Source organism: Hemiscyllium ocellatum, chromosome 3, assembly GCF_020745735.1.
Source record: "Hemiscyllium ocellatum isolate sHemOce1 chromosome 3, sHemOce1.pat.X.cur, whole genome shotgun sequence".
NCBI classification, from domain to species: domain Eukaryota; kingdom Metazoa; phylum Chordata; class Chondrichthyes; order Orectolobiformes; family Hemiscylliidae; genus Hemiscyllium; species Hemiscyllium ocellatum.
The window spans coordinates 12012078-12036599 of NC_083403.1; the positions used below are offsets into that span (position 1 = coordinate 12012078).

The 24522-nt window shown below is 37.6% G+C and overlaps 1 protein-coding gene across 1 annotated transcript; it reads left to right on the top strand.

Moving 5' to 3' along the window:
• The first annotated feature begins 947 nt into the window (after positions 1 to 947).
• LOC132835088 (coiled-coil domain-containing protein 177-like) lies at positions 948 to 24522 on the top strand. The gene is made up of 3 exons (XM_060854400.1): positions 948 to 1206; positions 8553 to 9126; positions 23560 to 24522. The coding sequence occupies exons 1-3, from the start codon at positions 948 to 950 to the stop codon at positions 24509 to 24511; spliced, it is 1785 nt and encodes a 594-aa protein (XP_060710383.1). The 3' UTR covers positions 24512 to 24522.

Genomic DNA, 24522 nt, shown 5'->3' on the forward strand with positions numbered 1-24522 from the left:
ATGTTACTGCTTTAAATATGATTTTCTTCCCTCTGGATTTTTAATTGTCAGCAAATATAATATTCACTTATTTGTGGTTTTAAAAACAAAAGAGAGAAAATTCACTTGTTAGGTTAAAAGTGCACAATGTACATGTCGTGTATTGCGCACGCGCAGTTTGACATGTTCATTACTTGGAAAATGACTGATTTTTCATCTTCAACAGAAACATAACCCCTGAAGGTAGCAGGTGATACAGCACTGAAAATGGTTATGGGGGTGGGTGAGAGACAATCCAGCTAATGATCAAGCATTATCCAATTGAGTAAGAGAATTTTTTCCAATTTGGTGTAGGGAGGCAGTGCATTACAAGGATGGATATATTGACCAACTAACTGCTACAGCATGGGGAGATGGACAACCCATGGGATGCAAGGTCCAATAATATTTTTGCCAATCATAAATCCCAGTCTCATGAAGAGTATGAATCTAGAAGGTTAATTCTGACTTTTTCTCTCTCTCTCTTCCTACTGTTAATTGCGTTGGAAATAGCTCAGGGACAGACTTGCTATTATCTCACAGCATAGGCAGGAAGGGATGAATGGCCTCTTGCCTCGGTGTTTGTCCAGTTTGTAAGAGCGGGAGTCCTCCGGAGCGACAGTGGCGCTGTGGAGTAGCTGTGAAAAGGGGCGCCGCTCTTGACCCTTCCTCCGCTCCTCGGTTATAAAAGCCCCTCATCTCCAATGGTCACCAGAAGGCGTCGCGGAGAGTTACCGTTAATGATTAAAATGGAGGTGAATGCTGTAATAAACAACACAATCGGAGATTCACTCAGTTGATGAGTTCTGGAATAGGGCTGTATTTATTGACAGGGCAGCCCTACAGTCCACTTTATTTGACGTGATCTTGTGTCGGCGGCCGCGGTTTGTGCCCCTCTCACCCCGCTCCGTGCCCCCAGCCCCCGGGCCATGTCCCGGGCCCCCTGCTCTGTCCTCAGCCCTCGCCTGGATCTCTATAATTTCCAGAGCGCGGAGGCCGAGCTGCGCAGCCGCTATGTGCTCACCAGCCCGCGCTCGCTCCAGGCGTGCGCGCGCCGCCACGTGCAGCCCGTGCAGCTGCTGGCGCGCTCCCTCCGCGAGCTGGCGCGCGACGCCCCGCTCGAGCCGCTCCGACACCTGCACCGCCGCTACCAGGAGTTCGAGAGGGAGCGCCGCAGGAGGCTCCGAGGTGAGGGCGGGGGCGGGGTCAGGCAGGGGAGGGCGGGGACTGAGACCGATTGGGCGGGGAGAAGGAGGAACAATGGGGAGGGGCGGGGACTGACGGATGGGGCGGGGGCGGGGATTGATAGATGGGGCGGGGACTGACGGATGGGGCGGGGACTGACGGATGGGGCGGGGGCGGGGATTGATAGATGGGGCGGGGACTGACAGATGGGGCGGGGGCGGGGATTGATAGATGGGGCGGGGACAGGGAGAGGGAGGGAACAGTCAGGGGACTGGGTGGGTGAGATAGGGATGGGACGGGACGGGACGGGACGGGACATGGGGTTGGGACAGACAATGGAATGGAGGGGGTGGGACAGAGAAGGTGGGTAGTGGGGAGGGAATGGAGGATGAAGGGGTGGGACATCGAGGGACAGGTGAGGGTGGTACAGAAGGGGAGGCACATGGGGTGGGACCGGGTCAGAGGGGAAGGGATGGAGGAGGTGGACAGGTGAGGAGGGCCAGGGATGGAGGTTAGGAGTGGGAGGGACAGGAGGCCTAGGGATGAGAGGGACAGCAGGGAAGAGGTAGGGATGTAGTGAGGCAAATGGACAGAGGTGGGCAAGGATGGGCTAAGGGGGAGGAACAGGTGAGAAGGAACAGAGGTGCTGAAGAGGAGGGAGGAAGATGGTTAGGGGAGGGGTAAGAAGGGGTAGAGATGAGGGAAGGATGGGGAGTGGGAGACGTAAAGGAGGTGGGGGAGAGCAGAGGGAGGGGATAAAAATGCTGAAAAGTAAGTTCTTTTTGCCTGTCTGTGACAACAGTTCAACGCATGAGGGCAAATTAAAGTTTATCGATTAATAAAAGCGTAGGATAGACATTTGGTCACCTGTGTGTTGAACAAGTTCATATCCTTAAGTGCCTGAGAAGAAATAATAGCCCCATTCAGTTATACCAGAGCATGTGCGACCTTTAAATATGTGGGCCATCAGATCATTGGTTGCCCTGAATGGAATCAGCTGATAGTTGACGGAGAAAATAATCTTCATAAAGAATGAGAACACACGTGTTGCCCTGTTTGATTGTTGCATAATTTGATAATCAAATTCAGCAATATTATTAGTGCGTAAAATATAAAAACTGGATGTCCCATTCAGTAATTAGAGATGAAGATTGCCACCATCTTCTTTCAGAATTCCAGATCATAAATTATTTGGATGTCGAGACTTGCCTTCATTCCCACTGTTACGACTGAGACAAGGGGAACACACAGAATTAGAAGCCTCAATTGTTGCACCGATAGTGTAAATATATTAATTCAATCACCAAAATAGCAATTTGATTTTTGTTTAGTATTCATTGGCAGTTGGTTGCTAATGAGTATGATTGTTCATATGGGAAATTCTGTGTCAATGGTCATGGGGCTCTATGGGTCATTATGTAGCTAATGAGCCTGATTCTGGCAGATGTTCCTGGTTCTTAGCATTAAGATTGTTGGCCTTCCATTCTACAGTTTCCTTTTGCTGCCAGGTGTTCTATTCATATTGAAGTTTCCTCCAAGTCTATTTCTTCTGAATGGGAGTCTCTCATGTATTGATATCAATGTTGCATTTCCTGAGAGAAATCTTTGAAATGCTTCATATGTCCTCCTCCTGTCTGAATCGCTTCCTTGAGCTGGACAAAGAGGACTTGCTTTGGTCGTCAGGATTCAGGCATTTTAGGCATGTTAGTGGTGTGACGATGCTGCTCCTTTAACAAGGTTAGCTGTTTTTGGCTTTTTTTAAAAAGAGAGTTGTAAAAGCAGTGATTCCAAAAGGTCTGCATTTGAAGGTTTTAGAGACAATTTGATTTTAGCTGGCAGATACTACCTCAGGCAAAAGGTTTTCAAGTTTTAAAAAAAATTGTACAATGAAATGGGAGCGGCCAGTTCTCCCAACTCAGCTTTTGTCTGGTTTGGTTTGATTTTAGTAAGCAGAGTTTGAAGCTTCTGGATCCAAAGAAGCAGGTCCATGCTGGTCCTTCCTCTCTCTGACATCTCTCCTGTAGGATCTTTTTGTGCCAAGGGGTGTTGAGGGGAATTATTGCAAGTATTTGGAACAACATCATTAAGTTGGTGTAGTCTGTTGGGTTTTCAAATAGGTTAAGTTATTCTGTATTCTGCTATCTTTTGTTTGTCAGAGAGTGTGGTGCTGGAAAAGCACAGCCAGTCAGGCAGCATCCTGAGGAGTTTATGCCTGAAATGTTGATTCTCCTTCTCCTCAGGATGCTGCATGACCAGTTGTGCTTTTCTAGCGCCACACTCTGACTCTGATCTCTGTGTTGCAGTCCTCACTTTCTCTTTTGTTTGTGTTTCATTTGGTAATCTTGTTTTTATTTAAAACTAAGAGGTTGGGCCAGCTGCATCCTGGAACATCCACTATGCACCTGCTTAAAACAACGAGCAAAGTCGGAGTCCAGACTAGTTTCTTGAAATGTTTTGGGGGTCTGGCCTGGTTCATAATACTGGTCTAGTGGAATTTGTTGTGGATGATTATGGCATTGATGCTGGTGCTGTTAGCTGCCTCAAGGACACCGCTGTCACTATGCCCGTCCTCCTAGCTAATGCAGAGAATTTGTCTCCAGTGCTATTGACAGTACTTCTCGAGGGCCGTGAGTGCATCTATACATAGTCCAAGTTGCTGAGCCATTTGGAAGAGTGGGAAGGATGACTGCCTTATAATCAAAGGTCTTGGTAGCACGGTATCATGGTGATAGAATACACTCATCATTAGGTGTCCGAAGGCAGTGCTGTCAGAGTGGATGTGATGTTGAAATTCTGCCTCAATGGCAGCCTTAGATGTGATGTGGAGATGCTGGTGTTGGACTGGGGTGGGCAAAGTCAGAAATCGCACAACGCCAGGTTATAGTCCAACAGATTTATTTGAAATCACAAGCTTTTGGAGTGTAGTCCCTTCATCAGGTGAAGTGAGAGGGAAGCACACAACACAGAATTTATGGGCAGAGAGATGAAATGATCCTACAAATGGTGTGTGTGGAGGATGTAATAAGTCTCTGCAGGTGACCAAGGGTGTTAGACAGTGTGAGTAAAGTGTCAATATCTGAATAACAACCGAAGAGATGACCTACAATCTGATTAAATGAGGCAGAGTGATAATTACAAAAAATTAAAAATAAGGTGGTGCTGGAGATAAACCAAATGACTGGAATAACATGGAACAAAAACAGAAACTGCTGGAAAAACCCAGCAGGTCTGACAGCATCTGTGAAGAAAAACCAGAGGAAGAGTCACCACACTGGAAATGTTAACTTTGATTTTTCTTTGCAATGTTGCCAGACTTGCTGAGTGCCCCCAGCAACCCGTGGCCTTGCTCCTGAATTGCATCCGTAGTTCTTTTGGTTTTTATCTGACTGGAATAACATCATAGGTATAAGGGTCACATGCCGAGGGTCTAACCAAAGTCACAAATAAGTAATAAATAAGTATTTAAGATCGAGAGATCGTACCAATTTATCAAGGTGATGGTGTCAAAACCAGATAGTACAGAGTGGTGTGGTGGGGTCACATGTAGTGCGACATGAACCCGAGATCACAGTTGAGGCCCTTTTATTGGTATGGAACTTGGCTATCGGTTTCTGTTTGGCAATTCTTTATTGTTGTGTATCTTGAAGGCTGCCTTGGAGGACGCTTACTCGAAGATAGGAAGCTGAATGTCCATGACATTTGAAGTGTTCCCTGACTGGGAGGAACATTCCTGTCTGGCAATGATCCATTAATTCATTGTCATAGTGTCTGCATGGTCTTGCCAATATACCATGCCTTGGGGCATCCTTGCCTGCAGTGTTGGACTTCTGTGAGTATCTTACAGAAGTTACCACGGCAGGATTGTGTGTTGTTGTGGTTGATGTTATCTGGAAGGCTGGGTAGTTTGCTGCAAACAGTGGTCTGTGTAAGCTTTAGTGGTTGTTTGAAGGCGAGAAGTGGAGGCATAGGGATGGTCTTGGCAAGATGTTTGTCGTCATCGATGATATGTTGAAGGCTGTGAAGAACGTGTTGTAGTTTCTCTTCACTCTGGGCAATTACTGGATGATGGAGGGGACTTTATCAGTCATAGAGATGTACAGCATGGAAACAGATCCTTCGGTCCAACTCGTCCATGTCGACCAGATATCCCAACTTAAGGCAGTAGTAGTCTCCTATACAAGAAGTATGCAGAATGAGTGTGCATAGAATACTCTGAAGTCTTGATCAGTTTGTTCAGTCGATGAGTGTGTTCTTTGGTTGGATTATCTATCGTGTTCAGTTCTCGGTATGCTTCTTTGCAGTAGTCCATTCTGTTCTGTATGACAATGGCTCCTCCTTTATCTGCTAGTTCAATGACAATGTTGCAATTGGTCTTGAAATCATGGATGGCATTGTGTTGTGCTTGGGTGATGTTCTGCGCTATCTTGTGAATCCAGCTGATGAATCTGGTGTTAACATATCTCCTGGCAGCTAGAGAGCAGCGGCCTTCTGAAGGTGAATAATTCGACTCTTTCCTCTTTGGTTCTTGGATCTCTCTGTGGATTGTTCCAGTTAATTGGTTGTCTCATTGGCCTTGCTGCTGACATCTTGGAGTTTGTAGAAGAATTCCAGAGCCTCATTCACTCGATGAGTTCCTCTTTGTCTGCTACCAAACTAGTGGGGTCCATTTTGATAGTGGCGCAGAAATTGAGCCCTTGGCTGACCCTTCCTCTGGTCTTTCTTCACAGATGCTGTCGGACCTTCCTAGCAGCTTGTGTTTTTGTTCCGTGTTATTCCAATCATTTGGTTTGTCTCCAGCACCATATTTATAGAATGCATGGTTAGTAAGTTTAAAAATTGTTGGTATAGTAGACAGTAAAAAAAGTTATCTCAGATTGCAACAAGATCTTGAGTAATTGGGTCAATGGTCTGAGGAGTGGCAGATGGAGTTTAATTTGGATAAGTGTGAAGTATTGCATTTTGGTGAAACAAACAAGGACAAGAATTATAAAATTAATAGTAGGGCCTTGGGTAGTGTTGTAGAACAGAGACCGAGGTGGAGGAGAGATGAATGTAATAACGTGGAAATAGTTTGCAGTTTAAAAAGGTGACAAGAAACTATAGATTTTACTAATGAATGAATGAAGACAAAAACATAAAAAAATTAGACTTCATTTATGTTGTATAGATTTTCATGTGTTCAAAATGAAATGAGTTCAGAATTGGCATTTCATTTACAATGGGACGAGGAAAGTTATGAATCCATACAGTGTGGATGTAGGTTTGCTCGCTGAGCTGAAAGGTTCATTTTTATTTTGTAAATTAGAACATTATTTCAACAAGCCACCACACACTGCAGCACAGAGGATCTATGCAGAGCAGAGGAAAATCACCTATACTGTGTATTCAAAAAGAATGGGTACCCAATGAACAGAGTCCATCGATTTCGCAACAACAAACCCAAACAAACAGACAAAACACATCCAGAAACCCTGGCCACTCTCCCCTACATCAAGGACGTCTCGGAAATGACTGCCAGACTACTCAGACCCCTTGGCAAACCTACCAACACACTAAAACAGCAACTTGAAAGACCCTATACAGGCAACAAACAAAACTAATGTCATTTACAAAATACCATGCAAGGACTGTAATAATCGCTACATTGGAGAAACAGGCAGAAAACTAGCCACCAGAATACATGAACACCAACTAGCCACAAAACAACATGACCCTCTCTCACTAGTATGCTCACATACGGATGAGGAAGGACATCACTTCGACTGGGACAACACATCCATCCTAGGACAAACCAAACAAAGACACGCACAAGAATTCCTAGAAGCATGGCATTCCAACCGGAACTCTATCAACAAACACATCGGGTTAGATCCCATCTACCACCCCCTGAGAAAAGGAACAGGAAGTGACTTCACCACAGGAAATAACATCACCAACCCAAAGAAACCCAAGCCTATAAATAGAAAGCAGGAATTTTCAGCATTGCTTCGCCTGAGGTCCACTGAAGATGTTATCTAGTAGGGTAACGAAACGTTTGGAAATGAACCTTTCAGCTCAGCGAGCAAACCTATGTCCAAAACCTCAACCTGAGCTACAAATCTTCTCAGAACTCACGAATACATACAGTGTTTCATATGTGGAAAATTGGCACTCAGGGTCATACAGCAACAGAAACAGACCCTTCAGTCTAACCAATCCACGCTGACCATAATCCCAAACTAAACTAGTCATACCTGCCTGTGCATGGCCCATATCCCTCCAAACATTTCTTATTCATGTACTTATCCAAATGTCTTTTAAATGTTGCAACTGTACATGTATCCATTACTTTCTCTGGAAGTTCATTCCACACAGAATCCACTCTGCATAAAAAAAGTTGCACATCATGTCTTTTTTTTAGATCTTTCTCCTCTCAACTTAAAAATATGCTCCCTATTCTTGAAATCCACCACTCTAGGGAAGCGACACTTGCCATTCACCTTATTTATACTCCTCGTGATTTTATAAACCTCTATAAAAAGTCCTCAACCTCCAACACGCCAGTGAATTAATTATTGATACAGCTGGGTCCATCAGGTTTTTGCTTCTTGATGAAAGATTCTCAGCTACAACAGGCCAAGCCTTTTTTTTTCTAATCCTAAATTTCATGCCTAAGTATTCTCTGGGTAATTGAGTCAGCCTTAACTAAGTGTTTTCTGCTTAGTCTTTAACTTTGAAGTGACAGTCTTGGCTTAATTGATATCAGATGGTTGTGAGTTCAGGTCTTGCTCCAAAGCTTTGAATACATAATCTAGGTTAGCACTTCGCAGTTTTGCAAAAGTGCAAGATTGTATAAGCTGCTGTTTTTCTGCTGTGATGTTAAACCTGATCCCATTTTCCTCTAACAATGTTTTTAAACAAATTCCAAGGCACCACCCAAAGAAGAGCTTGGAATTCTCCCACACTGACCTGTCTTAACATTTAAGTCTCAACTAATATTACTGTAACTGCATGATCTGGTTATTTACCGTGTTATGTCTATGGGATCTTGCTATACATAAAATTCCTGCCATGCATATCTAGTATACTAATGACTAGATTTTAAAATTACTTCATTCACTGTAAAGGAAAATTATCCAAGTCTTTATATGATGAAAGGTGCTTCAATGGAGGTGTGGGTTCTTTTTCACTTTTACCTTATTAATTGGTGGAGGGGGAGGGAGCAGGGAGTTTTCCAGAAGATGGAACAAAGAGTTGTTTTGATCTTGAAAGTGTGGATGCATGATTTTGGGGTTCATTCATTTCATATTAAATAGGATGGTGCAGACTGACTTTTGGGTCATTTGGCAATTTTCCTGTTAAATTTACAGAGTGCAGAGAAGAGAGACAGCGCATCATAGAGGAAGAAAAGGCCAGAAGAACACCCATACCAACTTGTGTGAAATTTTCTGCGCTACAATCTACAAATGAATCTGGTCTCCCCAAAACTGATGTTCTGGATACTGTCCATGAAGACCAGAGCTCTTCAAGAGCTCCTCTATCAGATGGCAAGAACATATCATCATCTGTGGGGGCCATTTCAGAAGAAAGTAAAAGACCAGTGGATATGTCTACACAGCAGAAGAGGAAGAATTCGCAGGACACCAGTCTGAGTGGGTATTTTCGCAAGAACACCAGTCTAGGTGACCTAAGGCAGTCCCCTGCCACAGCGAAGAAACTGGACAAACTCGTTAGTGAGATTCGAAGGGAAACCAATGTGATCATTCCCGAACGTGATAGGAAGATTGCAGCGTTAATGCTGGTTAAACATCAGGAAGAACAGGAGAGATTGGAACAACGTCTCAGAGCCCAGCAGTTCTGGGATAAACTGAAGAAGACAGAAAGATTAGCACAAGTGAAGCTAGAAGCTGAAAGACAAAAAGGCCTGATCAAGAGCATTGGCAGGTGACTGTATTAAGCATTGTTTTTTTCATGAAGTTTGTTTAGCCTATCAGTACTAATGCAGTGTAGAAGAAATACATAAGCTTTAGCATGTGCCTCGGGAATTCTTTGGTGATTTACTAAAATATTTAAGCTCCTTAATTCTTGGTTTTCTTGTGTAAGATTGCAGTCAGTCCTTGAGCAGCGACTTTTCCATTCAGGAAATGTAGACAATCATGAGATTGTGCCACCTTAAATTGTGTTTTGAATTCATCATCAAAAATTAATCCACCCATTCTTGTTGTCCGGCCTAAGAAAAACGATAATGAAAATATATTGCTTTCCGATGTAACTTCATTTTAATATTAAAAAATTAATGCAACTGAGATGTTAACAGCACTAAAATTAAAATAAAACAGAATAATAACATTTTGTACGTAATTATCAAAAATGACTGATCAGGACGTATGCATCATACAAGTTTTATTATTTCCTGGAATTGAACAAGTCTCAGTCAATCTTCCCCCGACCCTTTGTGATTTAAAAAAAAATGTTCAGTGAAGGTTCTCTGTTTACATGACCACAATAGTCACATATTTGCCCTTCTGTACATGGAAACTAGGAGCAGGAGTAGACCGTTTGGCTCTTTGAAACTGCTCTATCTTTCCAAGCTGATCCTTTACCTCAATGCCATATTCCCGCTTTCTCCCCATATCAGTTTATGCCCTTAATATCTAAACATTCATCTACAGTATCAGTTTCTTGAATATATTCAGTGACATGGTCTGCACAGCCTTCTGTAGTAAGAATTTCGCAGGTTCACGACACAACCCTTTGAATGAAGAATTTTTTCCCAATCTTAGTCCTACATGGCCTAATCTGTATTCTGAGACTGATTCCTGGTTCTAGATTCTCCAACCAACAAAAGCATCCTTGTTGTACCTAGTCAGTCCAGTCCTGTTAGAATTTTATGTTTCAATTTGATCTCCTCTCATTCTTCTCAATTCCAGTGAATTCAGGCCTAGTTGAAACAAACTCTCCTCTTAGAACAATTCTGTCATCCCTGTATCAGCCCAGAGAACCTCTGCTGCTCTGTCTATGGCAAATATATCTTGGGTAGGGAGACCAAAACAGTACTTCATGTGTGTCTTCCATAACTGTATAACTGCAGTAAGCCATCCTCTTTTCTGAACTCCAATATCTTGAAGATCCTTGCTGCATCTCCCTGTCTACTTTTAATTGATTGATATACAAAGATACCCAGATTCCTGTTGTACATCCACATTTCCCAATATAACCACTTAAATAATGTTCTACCCTTCTGTTTCTCACAGTGAAGTGCATAGCTTCACATTTAACCAAGATGTCCTGCATCCGTTATATTTGCGCACTAACTCAACTTGTTTAAATCACCTTTAGCCTCCTTGCATTATCTTTTACCAACAGTGGCCACCATCAGTGCCAAAGACCCAGGTTCGATTCCCACCAGACAACTGTCTGCGTGGGTTTCCTCCAAGTACTTCAGTTTCTTCCCACAATCCAAAAATGTGTGGGTGAGGTGAATTGGCCATGTTAAATTGCCCATAGTGTTAGGTGCATTAGTCAGGTTAAGGGTAAGGGAACAGGTCTGGATGGGTTATTCTCCGCAGGGTCGGTGTGGACTTGTTGGGCTGAAGAGCCTGTTTCCATTCTGCATGGAATCTAATCTAATCTAATTTTAATCTCACCCAGATTTTAGGTCATTATCCAGCTGATAAATATTGCATTTGATTCCCTTGTCCACATTACTTATATGTAGCATGTAAAGCTAGGGCCCAAGCATGGATCCTTTTGATATCCCTCTAGTCATCGTTGACACTTGGAAAAAGGCCTTTTATTCCCACTCTCTGTTTCCCGTCAGTCAACCAATTCTCAATCTATGCTAGTATCCCCCATCCATCTATCCACGTATCCCATATACTTTAATGTCCTCTTATGAAGGACATTGTCAAGAGCCTTTTGAACGCCCAGATATGTCACATCCATGGGTTCTTCCTTATCCATCCTCAGTGCATCCTTTTCTTAAATAAAACTCCAGTTGATTTATTAAGCCTGATTTAACTTTCATAAACCCATACTTGCTTTGTCCAATCCTATTACTGTTTTCCAAATGTTCTGTTTTCACATCTTTTTAACATAGACAACATTTCCCCACTACGCAGCTCAAATGAGTATTGGTCGGTGATGCATATTTTAGCATAATTGTGGGAAAAAAGAGTAAAATAAGAGTAAATTTTCTCTAAGGGGAGTTTAAACATGCTTGGCTGAGAAGCAAGTGGGCTGGAAATAGCAACGATAACGGAAATCTGTGACGGTCCAAGAGGACACTGGCAGAAAGTTGAGAAAGGAAATTTAGGCTGAACATGATCTGATCAATCAAACACATGGAACAACAAACTCTACACTGCTCTACTGAGCAGCTGGGATAAGGATCCCATTTCAAAAAAGCAAGAAAAATAATATCTGGCAAAGTGAGTGAAATCCTGCAGAAAATCAAAAATAGTACAATAAGCATAAAGGTGAATTCCAAAAAGAAGTTCAGGAAAGAAAAGCAAACTGATCAGAAAACCGCATGGAGAGGATACACCGAAACAAAAACATTTTATAGTGTGAGAAGTATGTAAAGCGCAAGGGTAAATGAAGCAACAAGTCAGCTATATTATGGTCAAAGTGGCAACCTATCTGTGGGTACAGAGAATATGAGTAAGGGACATCTTGAAGACTTTGAGTTTGGGTCTTCACTGAAGATCAGGTCGATTATCACATTATAATTAAAATGAGAGTGATACATACCGTGGGAAGAGCCTGTTAGAGAGGAAATCTTATTATGTTTGACTTATTTAAAAATATATACATTCACATTTCTGAATGAATTCAAAGTCTGGTTGGGATATGTGGTCAGGATGGACAAGTTGGACCGAAGGGTCTGCTTCCATGCTGTACATCTCTATGACTCATAAGTTATAAAAATAGGTTGGGTTGTTTGGGAATCGGCTCACTGCAGTGCGGGAGATTGAGGAGTGACCTTATAGAGGTTTATAAAATCATGAGGGGCATAGATAAGGTGAATAGCAAAGGTCTTTTCCCTAATGTGGGGATTTCAAAACTAGGGGACGTATTTTTAAGGTGAGAGAAACAAGATTTAAAAAGGACACCAGATGTTTGATGTGTGGAATAACTGTCAGAGGAACTGGTGGATACAGGTACAGTTGCACCATTCAAAAGACATTTGGATTAGTACATGAATAAAAAAGATTCGGAGGGAAATGGACCAAACACAGACAATGGAACAAGTTTAGTTTGGGAACATGATCAGCATGGACCTGTGGACCAAAGGATCTGTTTCCATGCTGTATGACACACTGTGTTTTACTGATATTAGGGTACCTGATTTGTTATTCTATCTTACTTTTTTAAAATAATGAAGTTATATTTGTCACAATTCAATCTGTAAGAAATGCTCCACAGTCTATTGGATTTTGGAGACGATCACCAATACACCCAATATTTCCAGGGGCTCTTCCTTTAATACTCTGGGATGCTATTAGCCCTGGTGATTTGTCAGCTTTTATCAAATAATTGACCCAGCACCTTTTGTTTTTTTTAAGCTGATACTGATGCCCTTCAACTCTCCTGTCTCACTTTATCCTTAGTTCCTTAACATTTCTGGGAGGTTACTTGTGCCATCTTTTGTGAATTCAGAACCAAAGTATGTGTTTAATCTTTTTGCCATCCATTTTGTTCTTATTATAATCTCCTTAGCTGCTGACTGTAAAGGACCTATATTTGTCTTCACTGATCTTTTTTATCTTCCTGTGTATATATATATATATATATATATAGAAGCTTTTACAGTCAGTTTCTATGTTGCGTTTAGCATCGTAGAATCCCTACAATGTGGAAACAGGCCTTTAGGCCCAACAAGTCCACACCAACCCTCCAAAGAGCATCCCTGCAACCCTGCACCTCCCGTGGCTAACTCACCTAACCTACACATACCTGGACACTGGGCAATTTAGCATGGCCAATCCACTTAACCTGTACATTTTACACTTGTATTCTATTCATTCCCCTCTTAATCATGGTTTTTATTCTCTTTTGCTGAATTTCAAATGCTTCCAATCCTTAGGCTTGCTGCTCCTTTTTGCAATTTTGTATGTTTCTACTTTGGATTTAATATTGTCCCTAATGTTGCTTCCTACAATGATGAGAACCACAAATTAGCCCTGATGCATATTGCTCCCAATAAAGATAGCAAATGTTAGTATTGAACTGTTACTGGGGGAATGCCGAACTATTGCCTCGCTCTTTGCTCAGGAACTGGTAATTTATTATTGCTGCCTACCAAAGTTTATGAAGCTTTCCTGCCCACCAACCAGCTTCTATCACTTTCCTCTGTCACCCCTCAGATACCAAGCAAAGCACAAGGAAAGGTAATGCCTCCTGGATATTGGAGCAGGGGCTGTCTTGGAGGAGGGGAAGCTTGCCATCCCCTCCACTGTTTCTGTGACACCCTAAGTACTTGACCTAAGTATGAACTTTAATAGTCTGCCCCTTCTGTCCACTGTTGAAGGCAGTTCATGTATGTGGTACAGTAACTTATCATTACCTTGTTGAAATTCTGTGGGATTGGTAACTGCCAATTTCAGGGGATTATTGTTACACTTTACTGAAATCTTAGTGACAGTTTAGTAGTCCCTGATCATTCATTGAAATCAACTTCATCAACAATGTGTTGGCCAAACGAATGGATTTCAGAAGCTGTTTTCTTTTTGATGTCTGTTAAAAGTTTTGAGTAATGAAAGTTCAGACAGTCTTTGCTTCCAGACTATACCAGAAAGCTGTTTTCATTCAAATAAAAAAATCCAAAGATTACTACATTAAGGTCGCTTTGCTTAGTATTGTTCAGATCAGGTACCAGAGTAATCACACAAAACAAAACTTTCTGGATAAACTCAAGTCTGGCAGTATCTGTGACGTCAATACCACTGTTAAAGTCTAGTGACCCTATTTCAGAACGTTCTGAAGAGCCAAAACTAGGATCAGTTAATACAGAACAAACAACAAATGAAATTTTAAGTCACTTTTTTAGGTTTTGCACAAAACACCACGTTCATCAGCTGAGGCAAACCTAATATACCACCTATTATTATAACTGTCGCCTATTATTATAACTGTCGCCTATTATTATAACTGTCTCCTATTATTATACAAGTGCCCTATTATTATAACTGTCACCTATTATTATAACGGTTCCCTATTATTATAACTGTCCCCTATTATTATAACTGTCCCCTATTATTATAAACGATGCCTATTATTATAGACGTCGCCTATTGTTGTAAACGTCGCCTATTATTGTAAACGTCGACTATTATTATAAATGTATCCTTTTATTATAAATGACGCCTATTATTATAAATATTCCCTATTATTGTAAACGACGTCTATTATTATAAATGACGCCTATTATAATAAATGTCGCCTATTATTGGCAACGTCGCCTATTATTGGCAACATCGCCTATTATTATAACTGTCGCTTATGATGATAAACGCCGCCCATGGTGATAAACGTCGCCTATTATTGGCAACGTCGCCTATTATTGGCAACGTCGCCTATTATTGGCAACGTCCCCTATTATTATAACTGTCCCCTATTATTATAAACGCCACCTATTATTATAAACGCCACCTATTATTATAAACGCCGCCTATTATTATACCAGTCGCCTATTATTGTAACTGTCGCCTATTATTGTAACTGTCGCCTATGATGATAAACGTCGCCTATGATGATAAACGTCGCCTATTATTGGAAACGTCGCCTATTATTATAACTGTCGCTGATTAGTATAAACGCCGCCGATTATTATAACAGTCCCCTATTATCATAAATGTTCCCTATTATCATAAATGTCCCCTATTATCATAAACGTCCCCTATTATCACAACTGTCGCCTATGATGATAAAACGTCGCCTATGGTTACAAACGTCGCCTATTATTATAAACTTCCCCTATTATTATAAACGCCCCCTAGTATTATAAACGCTGCCTAGTATTATAAATGTTCCCTATTATTATAAACGTCGCCTATTATTATAAATGTCCCCTATTATTATAAACGCCGTATATTATTATAAACTCCACCTATGATTATAAATGTCACCAATTATTGTAAACGTCACCTATTATTTTAAATGCCACTTATTATTATAAATGTAATCTATTATTATAAATGTAATCTATTATTATAAACGTCGCCTATTATTATAAACGCCGCCTATTGTTATTAATGTCGACTTTTATTATAAATGTCCCCTATTTTTATAAATGCTGCCTATTATTATAAATGTCACCTATTATTATAAACACCGTCTATTATTATAACTGTCCCCATTATTATAAACGCCGTCTATTATTATAACTCTGCCTATGATTATAACTGTCACCAATTATTATAAATGCCGCCAATTATTATAAACGTCGCCTATTATTATAAACGTCGCCTATTATTTTAAATGCCACTTATTATAAACGTCACCTATTTTTATAAACACCGCCTATTATTATAAACGTCGCCTATTATTATAAACGTCGCCTATTATTTTAAATGCCACTATTATAAACGTCACCTATTATTATAAACGTCACCTATTATTATAAACGCCGCCTATTATTATAAACACCGTCTATTATTATAACTGTCCCCTATTATTATAAACGCCGTCTATTATTATAACTCTGCCTATGATTATAAATGTCACCAATTATTATAAATGCCGCCAATTATTATAAACGTCCCCTATTATTATAAACGTCACCTATTATTTTAAATGCCACTTATTATTATAAATGTAATCTATTATTATAAATGCCACCTATTATTATAAACGCCGCCTATTATTATAACTTTCCCCTATTATTATAAATGCCGTCTATTATTATAACTCTGCCTATGATTATAAATGTCACCAATTATTATAAACGCCGCCAATTATTATAAACGTCCCCTATTATTATAAACGCCACCTATTATAAACGTCACCTATTATTTTAAATGCCACTTATTATTATAAACGTCGCCTATTATTATAAACGTCGCCTATTATTATAAATGCCACCTATTATTATAAACATTCACCTATTATTTTAAATGCCACTTATTATAAAAGTTGCCTATTATTATAAAAGTTGCCATATTATTATAAATGTCCCCTATTATTATAAATGTCACCTATTATTATAAACGCCGCCTATTATTATAAACGCCGTCTATTATTATAAATGTCACCAATTATTATAAACGTCACCTATTATTTTAAATGCCACTTATTATTATAAATGTAAACTATTATTACAAACGTCACCTATTATTACAAACGCGCCTATTATTACAAACGCCGTCTATTATTATAACTGTCCCCTATTATTATAAACGCCGTCTATTATTATAACTCTGCCTATGATTATAAACGTCACCAATTATTATAAACGTCCCCTATTATTATAAACGCCACTTATTATTATAAATGTAATCTATTATTACAAACGTCGCCTATTATTATAAACGCCGCCTATTATTACAAACGCCACCAATTATTATAAACGTCACCTATTATTTTAAATGCCACTTATTATTATAAATGTAATCTATTATTACAAACGTCGCCTCTTATTACAAACGTCGCCTATTATTATAAACGCCGTCTATTATTATAACTGTCCCCTATTATTATAAACGCCGTCTATTATTATAACTCTGCCTATGATTATAAACGTCCCCTATTATTATAAACGTCACCTATTATTTTAAACGCCACTTATTATTTTAAATGCCACTTATTATTATAAATGCCGCCTATTATTACAAACGTCGCCTATTATTACAAACGTCGCCTATTATTATAAACGCCACCTATTATTATAAACGCCGTCTATTATTATAAATGCCGTCTATTATTATAAATGCCACCTATTATAATAAATGTTGGTATTATTATAAACGCCGCCTATTATTATAAACGTCATTATTATTATAAATGCCGTCTATTATTATAAACGCCACCTATTATAATAAATGTTGGTATTATTATAAATGCCGCCTATTATTATAAACGCCGCCTATTATTATAAACGTCATTATTATTATAAACGCCGCCTATTATTATGAACGCCGCCTATTATTATAAACGTTACTATTATTATAAATATCACCTATTATTATAAACGCCGCCTATTATTATAAACGTCATTATTATTATAAATGCCGCCTATTATTATAAACGCTGCCTATTATTATAAACGTCACTATTATTATAAATGTTACTATTATTATAAATATCACCTATTATTATAAACGCCGCCTATTATTATAAACGCTACCTATTATTATAAACACCACCTATTCTTATAAATATCACCTATTAGTATAAACGCCACCTATTATTATAAACGCCGCCTATTATTATAAACGTCGCCTTTTATTATAAATGCCACCTATTATTATAAACATTCACCTATTATTTTAAATGCCACTTATTATAAAAGTTGCCTATTATTATAGAAGTTGCCTATTATTATAAATGTCCCCTATTATTATAAATGTCACCTATTATTATAAACGCCGCCTATTATTATAAACGCCGTCTATTATTATAAATGTCACCAATTATTATAAACGTCACCTATTATTTTAAATGCCACTTATTATTATAAATGTAAACTATTATTACAAACGTCACCTATTATTACAAATGTCGCCTATTATTACAAACGCCGTCTATTATTATAACTGTCCCCTATTATTATAAACGCCGTCTATTATTATAACTCTGCCTATGATTATAAACGTCACCAATTATTATAAACGTCCCCTATTATTATAAACGCCACTTATTATTATAAATGTAATCTATTATTACAAACGTCGCCTATTATTATAAACGCCGCCTATTATTACAAACGCCACCAATTATTATAAACGTCACCTATTATTTTAAATGCCACTTATTATTATAAATGTAATCTATTATTACAAACGTCGCCTCTTATTACAAACGTCGCCTATTATTATAAACGCCGTCTATTATTATAACTGTCCCCTATTATTATAAACGCCGTCTATTATTATAACTCTGCCTATGATTATAAACGTCCCCTATTATTATAAACGTCCCCTATTATTATAAACGTCACCTATTATTTTAAACGCCACTTATTATTTTAAATGCCACTTATTATTATAAATGCCGTCTATTATTACAAACGTCGCCTATTATTACAAACATCGCCTATTATTACAAACGTCGCCTATTATTACAAACGTCGCCACCTATTATTATAAACGCCGTCTATTATTATAAATGCCGTCTATTATTATAAACGCCACCTATTATAATAAATATTGGTATTATTATAAACGCCGCCTATTATTATAAACGTCATTATTATTATAAATGCCGTCTATTATTATAAACGCCACCTATTATAATAAATGTTGGTATTATTATAAACGCCGCCTATTATTATAAACGCCGCCTATTATTATAAACGTCATTATTATTATAAACGCCGCCTATTATTATAAACGCCGCCTATTATTATGAACGCCACCTATTATTATAAACGTTACTATTATTATAAATATCACCTATTATTATAAACGCCGCCTATTATTATAAATGTCATTATTATTATAAATGCCGCCTATTATTATAAACGCCGCCTATTATTATAAACGTCACTATTATTATAAATGTTACTATTATTATAAATATCACCTATTATTATAAACGCCGCCTATTATTATAAACACCACCTATTCTTATAAATATCACCTATTAGTATAAACGCCACCTATTATTATAAACGCTGCCTATTATTATAAACGCCACCTTTTATAATAAATGTTGGTATTATTATAAACGCCGCCTATTATTATAAACGTCACCTATTATTATAAATGTCTGTATTATTATAAATGCTGCCTATTATTATAAATGTCACCTATTATTATAGATGTGACCTATTATTATAAACGCAGCCTATTATAGTAAATGTCGCCAATTATTATAAATGTTGCCAATTATTATAAATGTCGCCTATTATTATACATGTCCCCTATTATTATAAACGCCGCCTATTATAGTAAACATCACCTATTATTATAAATGTCCCCTATTATTATAAACGCCGCCTATTATAGTAAACATCACCTATTATTATAAATGTCCCCTATTATTATAAATGTCCCCTATTATTATAAACACCGCCTATTATAGTAAACATCACCTATTATTATAAATGTCCCCTATTATTATAAATGCCGCCTATTATTATAAATGTCACCTATTATTATAGATGTCACCTATTATTATAAATGCCGCCTATTATAGTAAATGTCGCCAATTATTATAAATGTCGCCAATTATTATAAATGTCGCCTATTATTATAAACGCCGCCTATTATTATAAACGCCGTCTATTATTATAAATGCCGTCTATTATTATAAATGCCACCTATTATAATAAATGTTGGTATTATTATAAACGCCGCCTATTATTATAAACGTCATTATTATTATAAATGCCGTCTATTATTATAAACGCCACCTATTATAATAAATGTTGGTATTATTATAAATGCCGCCTATTATTATAAACGCCGCCTATTATTATAAACGTCATTATTATTATAAACGCCGCCTATTATTATGAACGCCGCCTATTATTATAAACGTTACTATTATTATAAATATCACCTATTATTATAAACGCCGCCTATTATTATAAACGTCATTATTATTATAAATGCCGCCTATTATTATAAACGCTGCCTATTATTATAAACGTCACTATTATTATAAATGTTACTATTATTATAAATATCACCTATTATTATAAACGCCGCCTATTATTATAAACGCTACCTATTATTATAAACACCACCTATTCTTATAAATATCACCTATTAGTATAAACGCCACCTATTATTATAAACGCCGCCTATTATTATAAACGTCGCCTTTTATTATAAATGCCACCTATTATTATAAACATTCACCTATTATTTTAAATGCCACTTATTATAAAAGTTGCCTATTATTATAAAAGTTGCCTATTATTATAAATGTCCCCTATTATTATAAATGTCACCTATTATTATAAACGCCGCCTATTATTATAAACGCCGTCTATTATTATAAATGTCACCAATTATTATAAACGTCACCTATTATTTTAAATGCCACTTATTATTATAAATGTAAACTATTATTACAAACGTCACCTATTATTACAAACGCGCCTATTATTACAAATGTCGCCTATTATTACAAACGCCGTCTATTATTATAACTGTCCCCTATTATTATAAACGCCGTCTATTATTATAACTCTGCCTATGATTATAAACGTCACCAATTATTATAAACGTCCCCTATTATTATAAACGCCACTTATTATTATAAATGTAATCTATTATTACAAACGTCGCCTATTATTATAAACGCCGCCTATTATTACAAACGCCACCAATTATTATAAACGTCACCTATTATTTTAAATGCCACTTATTATTATAAATGTAATCTATTATTACAAACGTCGCCTCTTATTACAAACGTCGCCTATTATTATAAACGCCGTCTATTATTATAACTGTCCCCTATTATTATAAACGCCGTCTATTATTATAACTCTGCCTATGATTATAAACGTCCCCTATTATTATAAACGTCCCCTATTATTATAAACGTCACCTATTATTTTAAACGCCACTTATTATTTTAAATGCCACTTATTATTATAAATGCCGTCTATTATTACAAACGTCGCCTATTATTACAAACATCGCCTATTATTACAAACGTCGCCTATTATTACAAACGTCGCCACCTATTATTATAAACGCCGTCTATTATTATAAATGCCGTCTATTATTATAAACGCCACCTATTATAATAAATATTGGTATTATTATAAACGCCGCCTATTATTATAAACGTCATTATTATTATAAATGCCGTCTATTATTATAAACGCCACCTATTATAATAAATGTTGGTATTATTATAAACGCCGCCTATTATTATAAACGCCGCCTATTATTATAAACGTCATTATTATTATAAACGCCGCCTATTATTATAAACGCCGCCTATTATTATGAACGCCACCTATTATTATAAACGTTACTATTATTATAAATATCACCTATTATTATAAACGCCGCCTATTATTATAAATGTCATTATTATTATAAATGCCGCCTATTATTATAAACGCCGCCTATTATTATAAACGTCACTATTATTATAAATGTTACTATTATTATAAATATCACCTATTATTATAAACGCCGCCTATTATTATAAACACCACCTATTCTTATAAATATCACCTATTAGTATAAACGCCACCTATTATTATAAACGCTGCCTATTATTATAAACGCCACCTTTTATAATAAATGTTGGTATTATTATAAACGCCGCCTATTATTATAAACGTCACCTATTATTATAAATGTCTGTATTATTATAAATGCTGCCTATTATTATAAATGTCACCTATTATTATAGATGTGACCTATTATTATAAACGCAGCCTATTATAGTAAATGTCGCCAATTATTATAAATGTTGCCAATTATTATAAATGTCGCCTATTATTATACATGTCCCCTATTATTATAAACGCCGCCTATTATAGTAAACATCACCTATTATTATAAATGTCCCCTATTATTATAAACGCCGCCTATTATAGTAAACATCACCTATTATTATAAATGTCCCCTATTATTATAAATGTCCCCTATTATTATAAACACCGCCTATTATAGTAAACATCACCTATTATTATAAATGTCCCCTATTATTATAAATGCCGCCTATTATTATAAATGTCACCTATTATTATAGATGTCACCTATTATTATAAATGCCGCCTATTATAGTAAATGTCGCCTATTATAGTAAATGTCGCCAATTATTATAAATGTCGCCTATTATTATAAACGCCGCCTATTATAGTAAATGCCGCCTATTATAGTAAACATCACCTATTATTATAAATGTCCCCTATTATTATAAACGTCACCTATTATTATAAATGTCGCCTTTTATTATAAATGTCACCTATTATTATAAACGTCACTTATTATTATAAATGCTGCCTATTATTATAATTTTCGCCTATTATTAGCTCCACAGGTTTTGTTTAGATGCAAATATAACTGATATGAATGTTCACTTTCAATATATATTGATTTATTGCAAGGAATTGCACGTACTGGTTTAAAGTTTTTGTTTTGTGTAACCTAGTGATACTAATACTGTAAGAAATCTCTGTTTCATTGTACTTCATTGAACTTGAGTATTTCTGTGAAAAGAATAATTTGTAAGAATACCAATTTCAGGGAATAACCAGCGTTTATTCTGCAGGAGCTGAGTGCTGATTGATAGGCAAGTGGACTTTGGCAGAGGTTTTGCCTTGAAGAATGCACCCAATAATACTGATTGGCAATTACCAACAAGGTTCTGTTTAAATTTAAAGCCTAATTGGCTGGGCCATTGGCCTCAGAAACAGTCCAGTGCTAAGACAGATGCAGTGCAAGTATGTGTTCTTTGGTCTGAAGGACCAAGCCCAGTGTATCAGTATATGTCGCTTCTCGTAAGCACAAATACCCCACACTGTGCTTGACTGACCATCTTCTCACATTCAGGATTATTTTGTTCAATAGCAGAATTGCACCTCATGTTAGATAGTGTAATGTGAATGTTGAAGGAACAGGCTGCTTGGGTACAGTCAGTATCTTGTCTTTTGCAAACAGCTCAAGGGACTTGCTCAACTCCCTTCTCAGGCAATATATTCAACAGTCAAAATCTGGGTGAAAAGGTTTTCTTCAAATCCCTTTGAAATGTCTTGCCTTTCACCTTCAAATTATGCCCCCTTGTTACTGATTCTTTGACTAAGGGCTAACAGCTGTTTTCTATCCATCCTGTCCATGCACCTTGTAATCTTGACTATCAATCAGATATCATGCCAGCCTTCTCTGTACAGCCTCTCTTCATTGCAAAACCGCTACATCCTAGGCAACCCTCTTGTGCAATTGCATTCTCCCTATAGTGTGGTGACTAGAACTGCAAACAGTATTCCAGCTGTGGCCAACACAAAGTTCCATACAGTTCCAACATGATCTCCCTACTCTGATAATCAGTGTCATGACCTGATCTGATAATCCTCAAGTCCGCTTTCCTGCCTTTTCCCCAAAAACCCATAATTCCCTTGCTGATTAAAAATCTGCTTATCTCTGGCTTGAATATACTCTGGAATATCCTAAGAATGTCCAGAAAAGGTGCAATATAAATTCAAACCTTTCTTTACACAAACTGCAATTCATATGTTCACAGGTGGAGAAAAGAACAGGAAATGAGACAGTCCAAAATTCAACAAGAAGTAAAACAGCTGGCTGAACTGCGGAAGAAAGACGTGGTTTCCAAAGAAAATAAATGGAAAGTATTGGTTGAGGAGCAGGAATTAAAGAAAAAAGAAAAGTTAGAACAAGCCAAGTATGAAGCAGAAATCCGTAAACATCACCAAAATCAATTGCGGGAACAAATGGAAACCATCAAGCAAATCAGCAAGGAACGAGAAGTACAGGCTTCACAGGTAAAGCTGTCAAATGCAGCTCAGAAGCGACTGCTGAAAGAAATGAGCAATCAGAACAAAATCAAGCTGGACAATGAACATGAAAAGCTGAAGCACATGATCATGAAAAAGGAGATTGACAATCTGACCAAGACTGAAGAATTAATGGTGAGGATGTCACAGGAACGGAAGCTTTTACGATTCAAGGAAAACCATAAACTTCTAGTCGAAGAAAGAAAGAGAGGACTGAGAGAAAAAGCAACCCGAGAGAAAAGCCAGATCCTTCAAGCTAAGCTAAGGGCTGAAAAACTAGAACAGGAGCAGAAGGAGCGTAAGGAAGCCCTGGCTGAAATCTCTGACCTCAAAATAGAACAAGCTCAGAAAGCTATGTTAAAGTGCATTCAAAATAAAGCCCTTCAGACACAAAAGACCAGGTCAGAGAAAGAGAGGATCCACCAGCAGATAAAAAAGAAGGTCAAGGAGGAAGAAGAGTGGCATCGACAAGTGATGGAAGAAACAATTAAAAGGAAAGAAAAAAGAAGTGAAGAAATTTTGAAAGTGAAGAAAGCAACTATTGAGGAGTCTCGCCAAGTTGCCCGAGCAGCCTTCCAAATGAGAGAACGCGTGCGAGAGCAGATTAACAGCCGTTCGTTTGATCAAATGGCCATGGAAGCTGAGCTTTGGGCCAGCTTAGTGAAAAAAATAGCTTCCTGATGTCTGAGGGG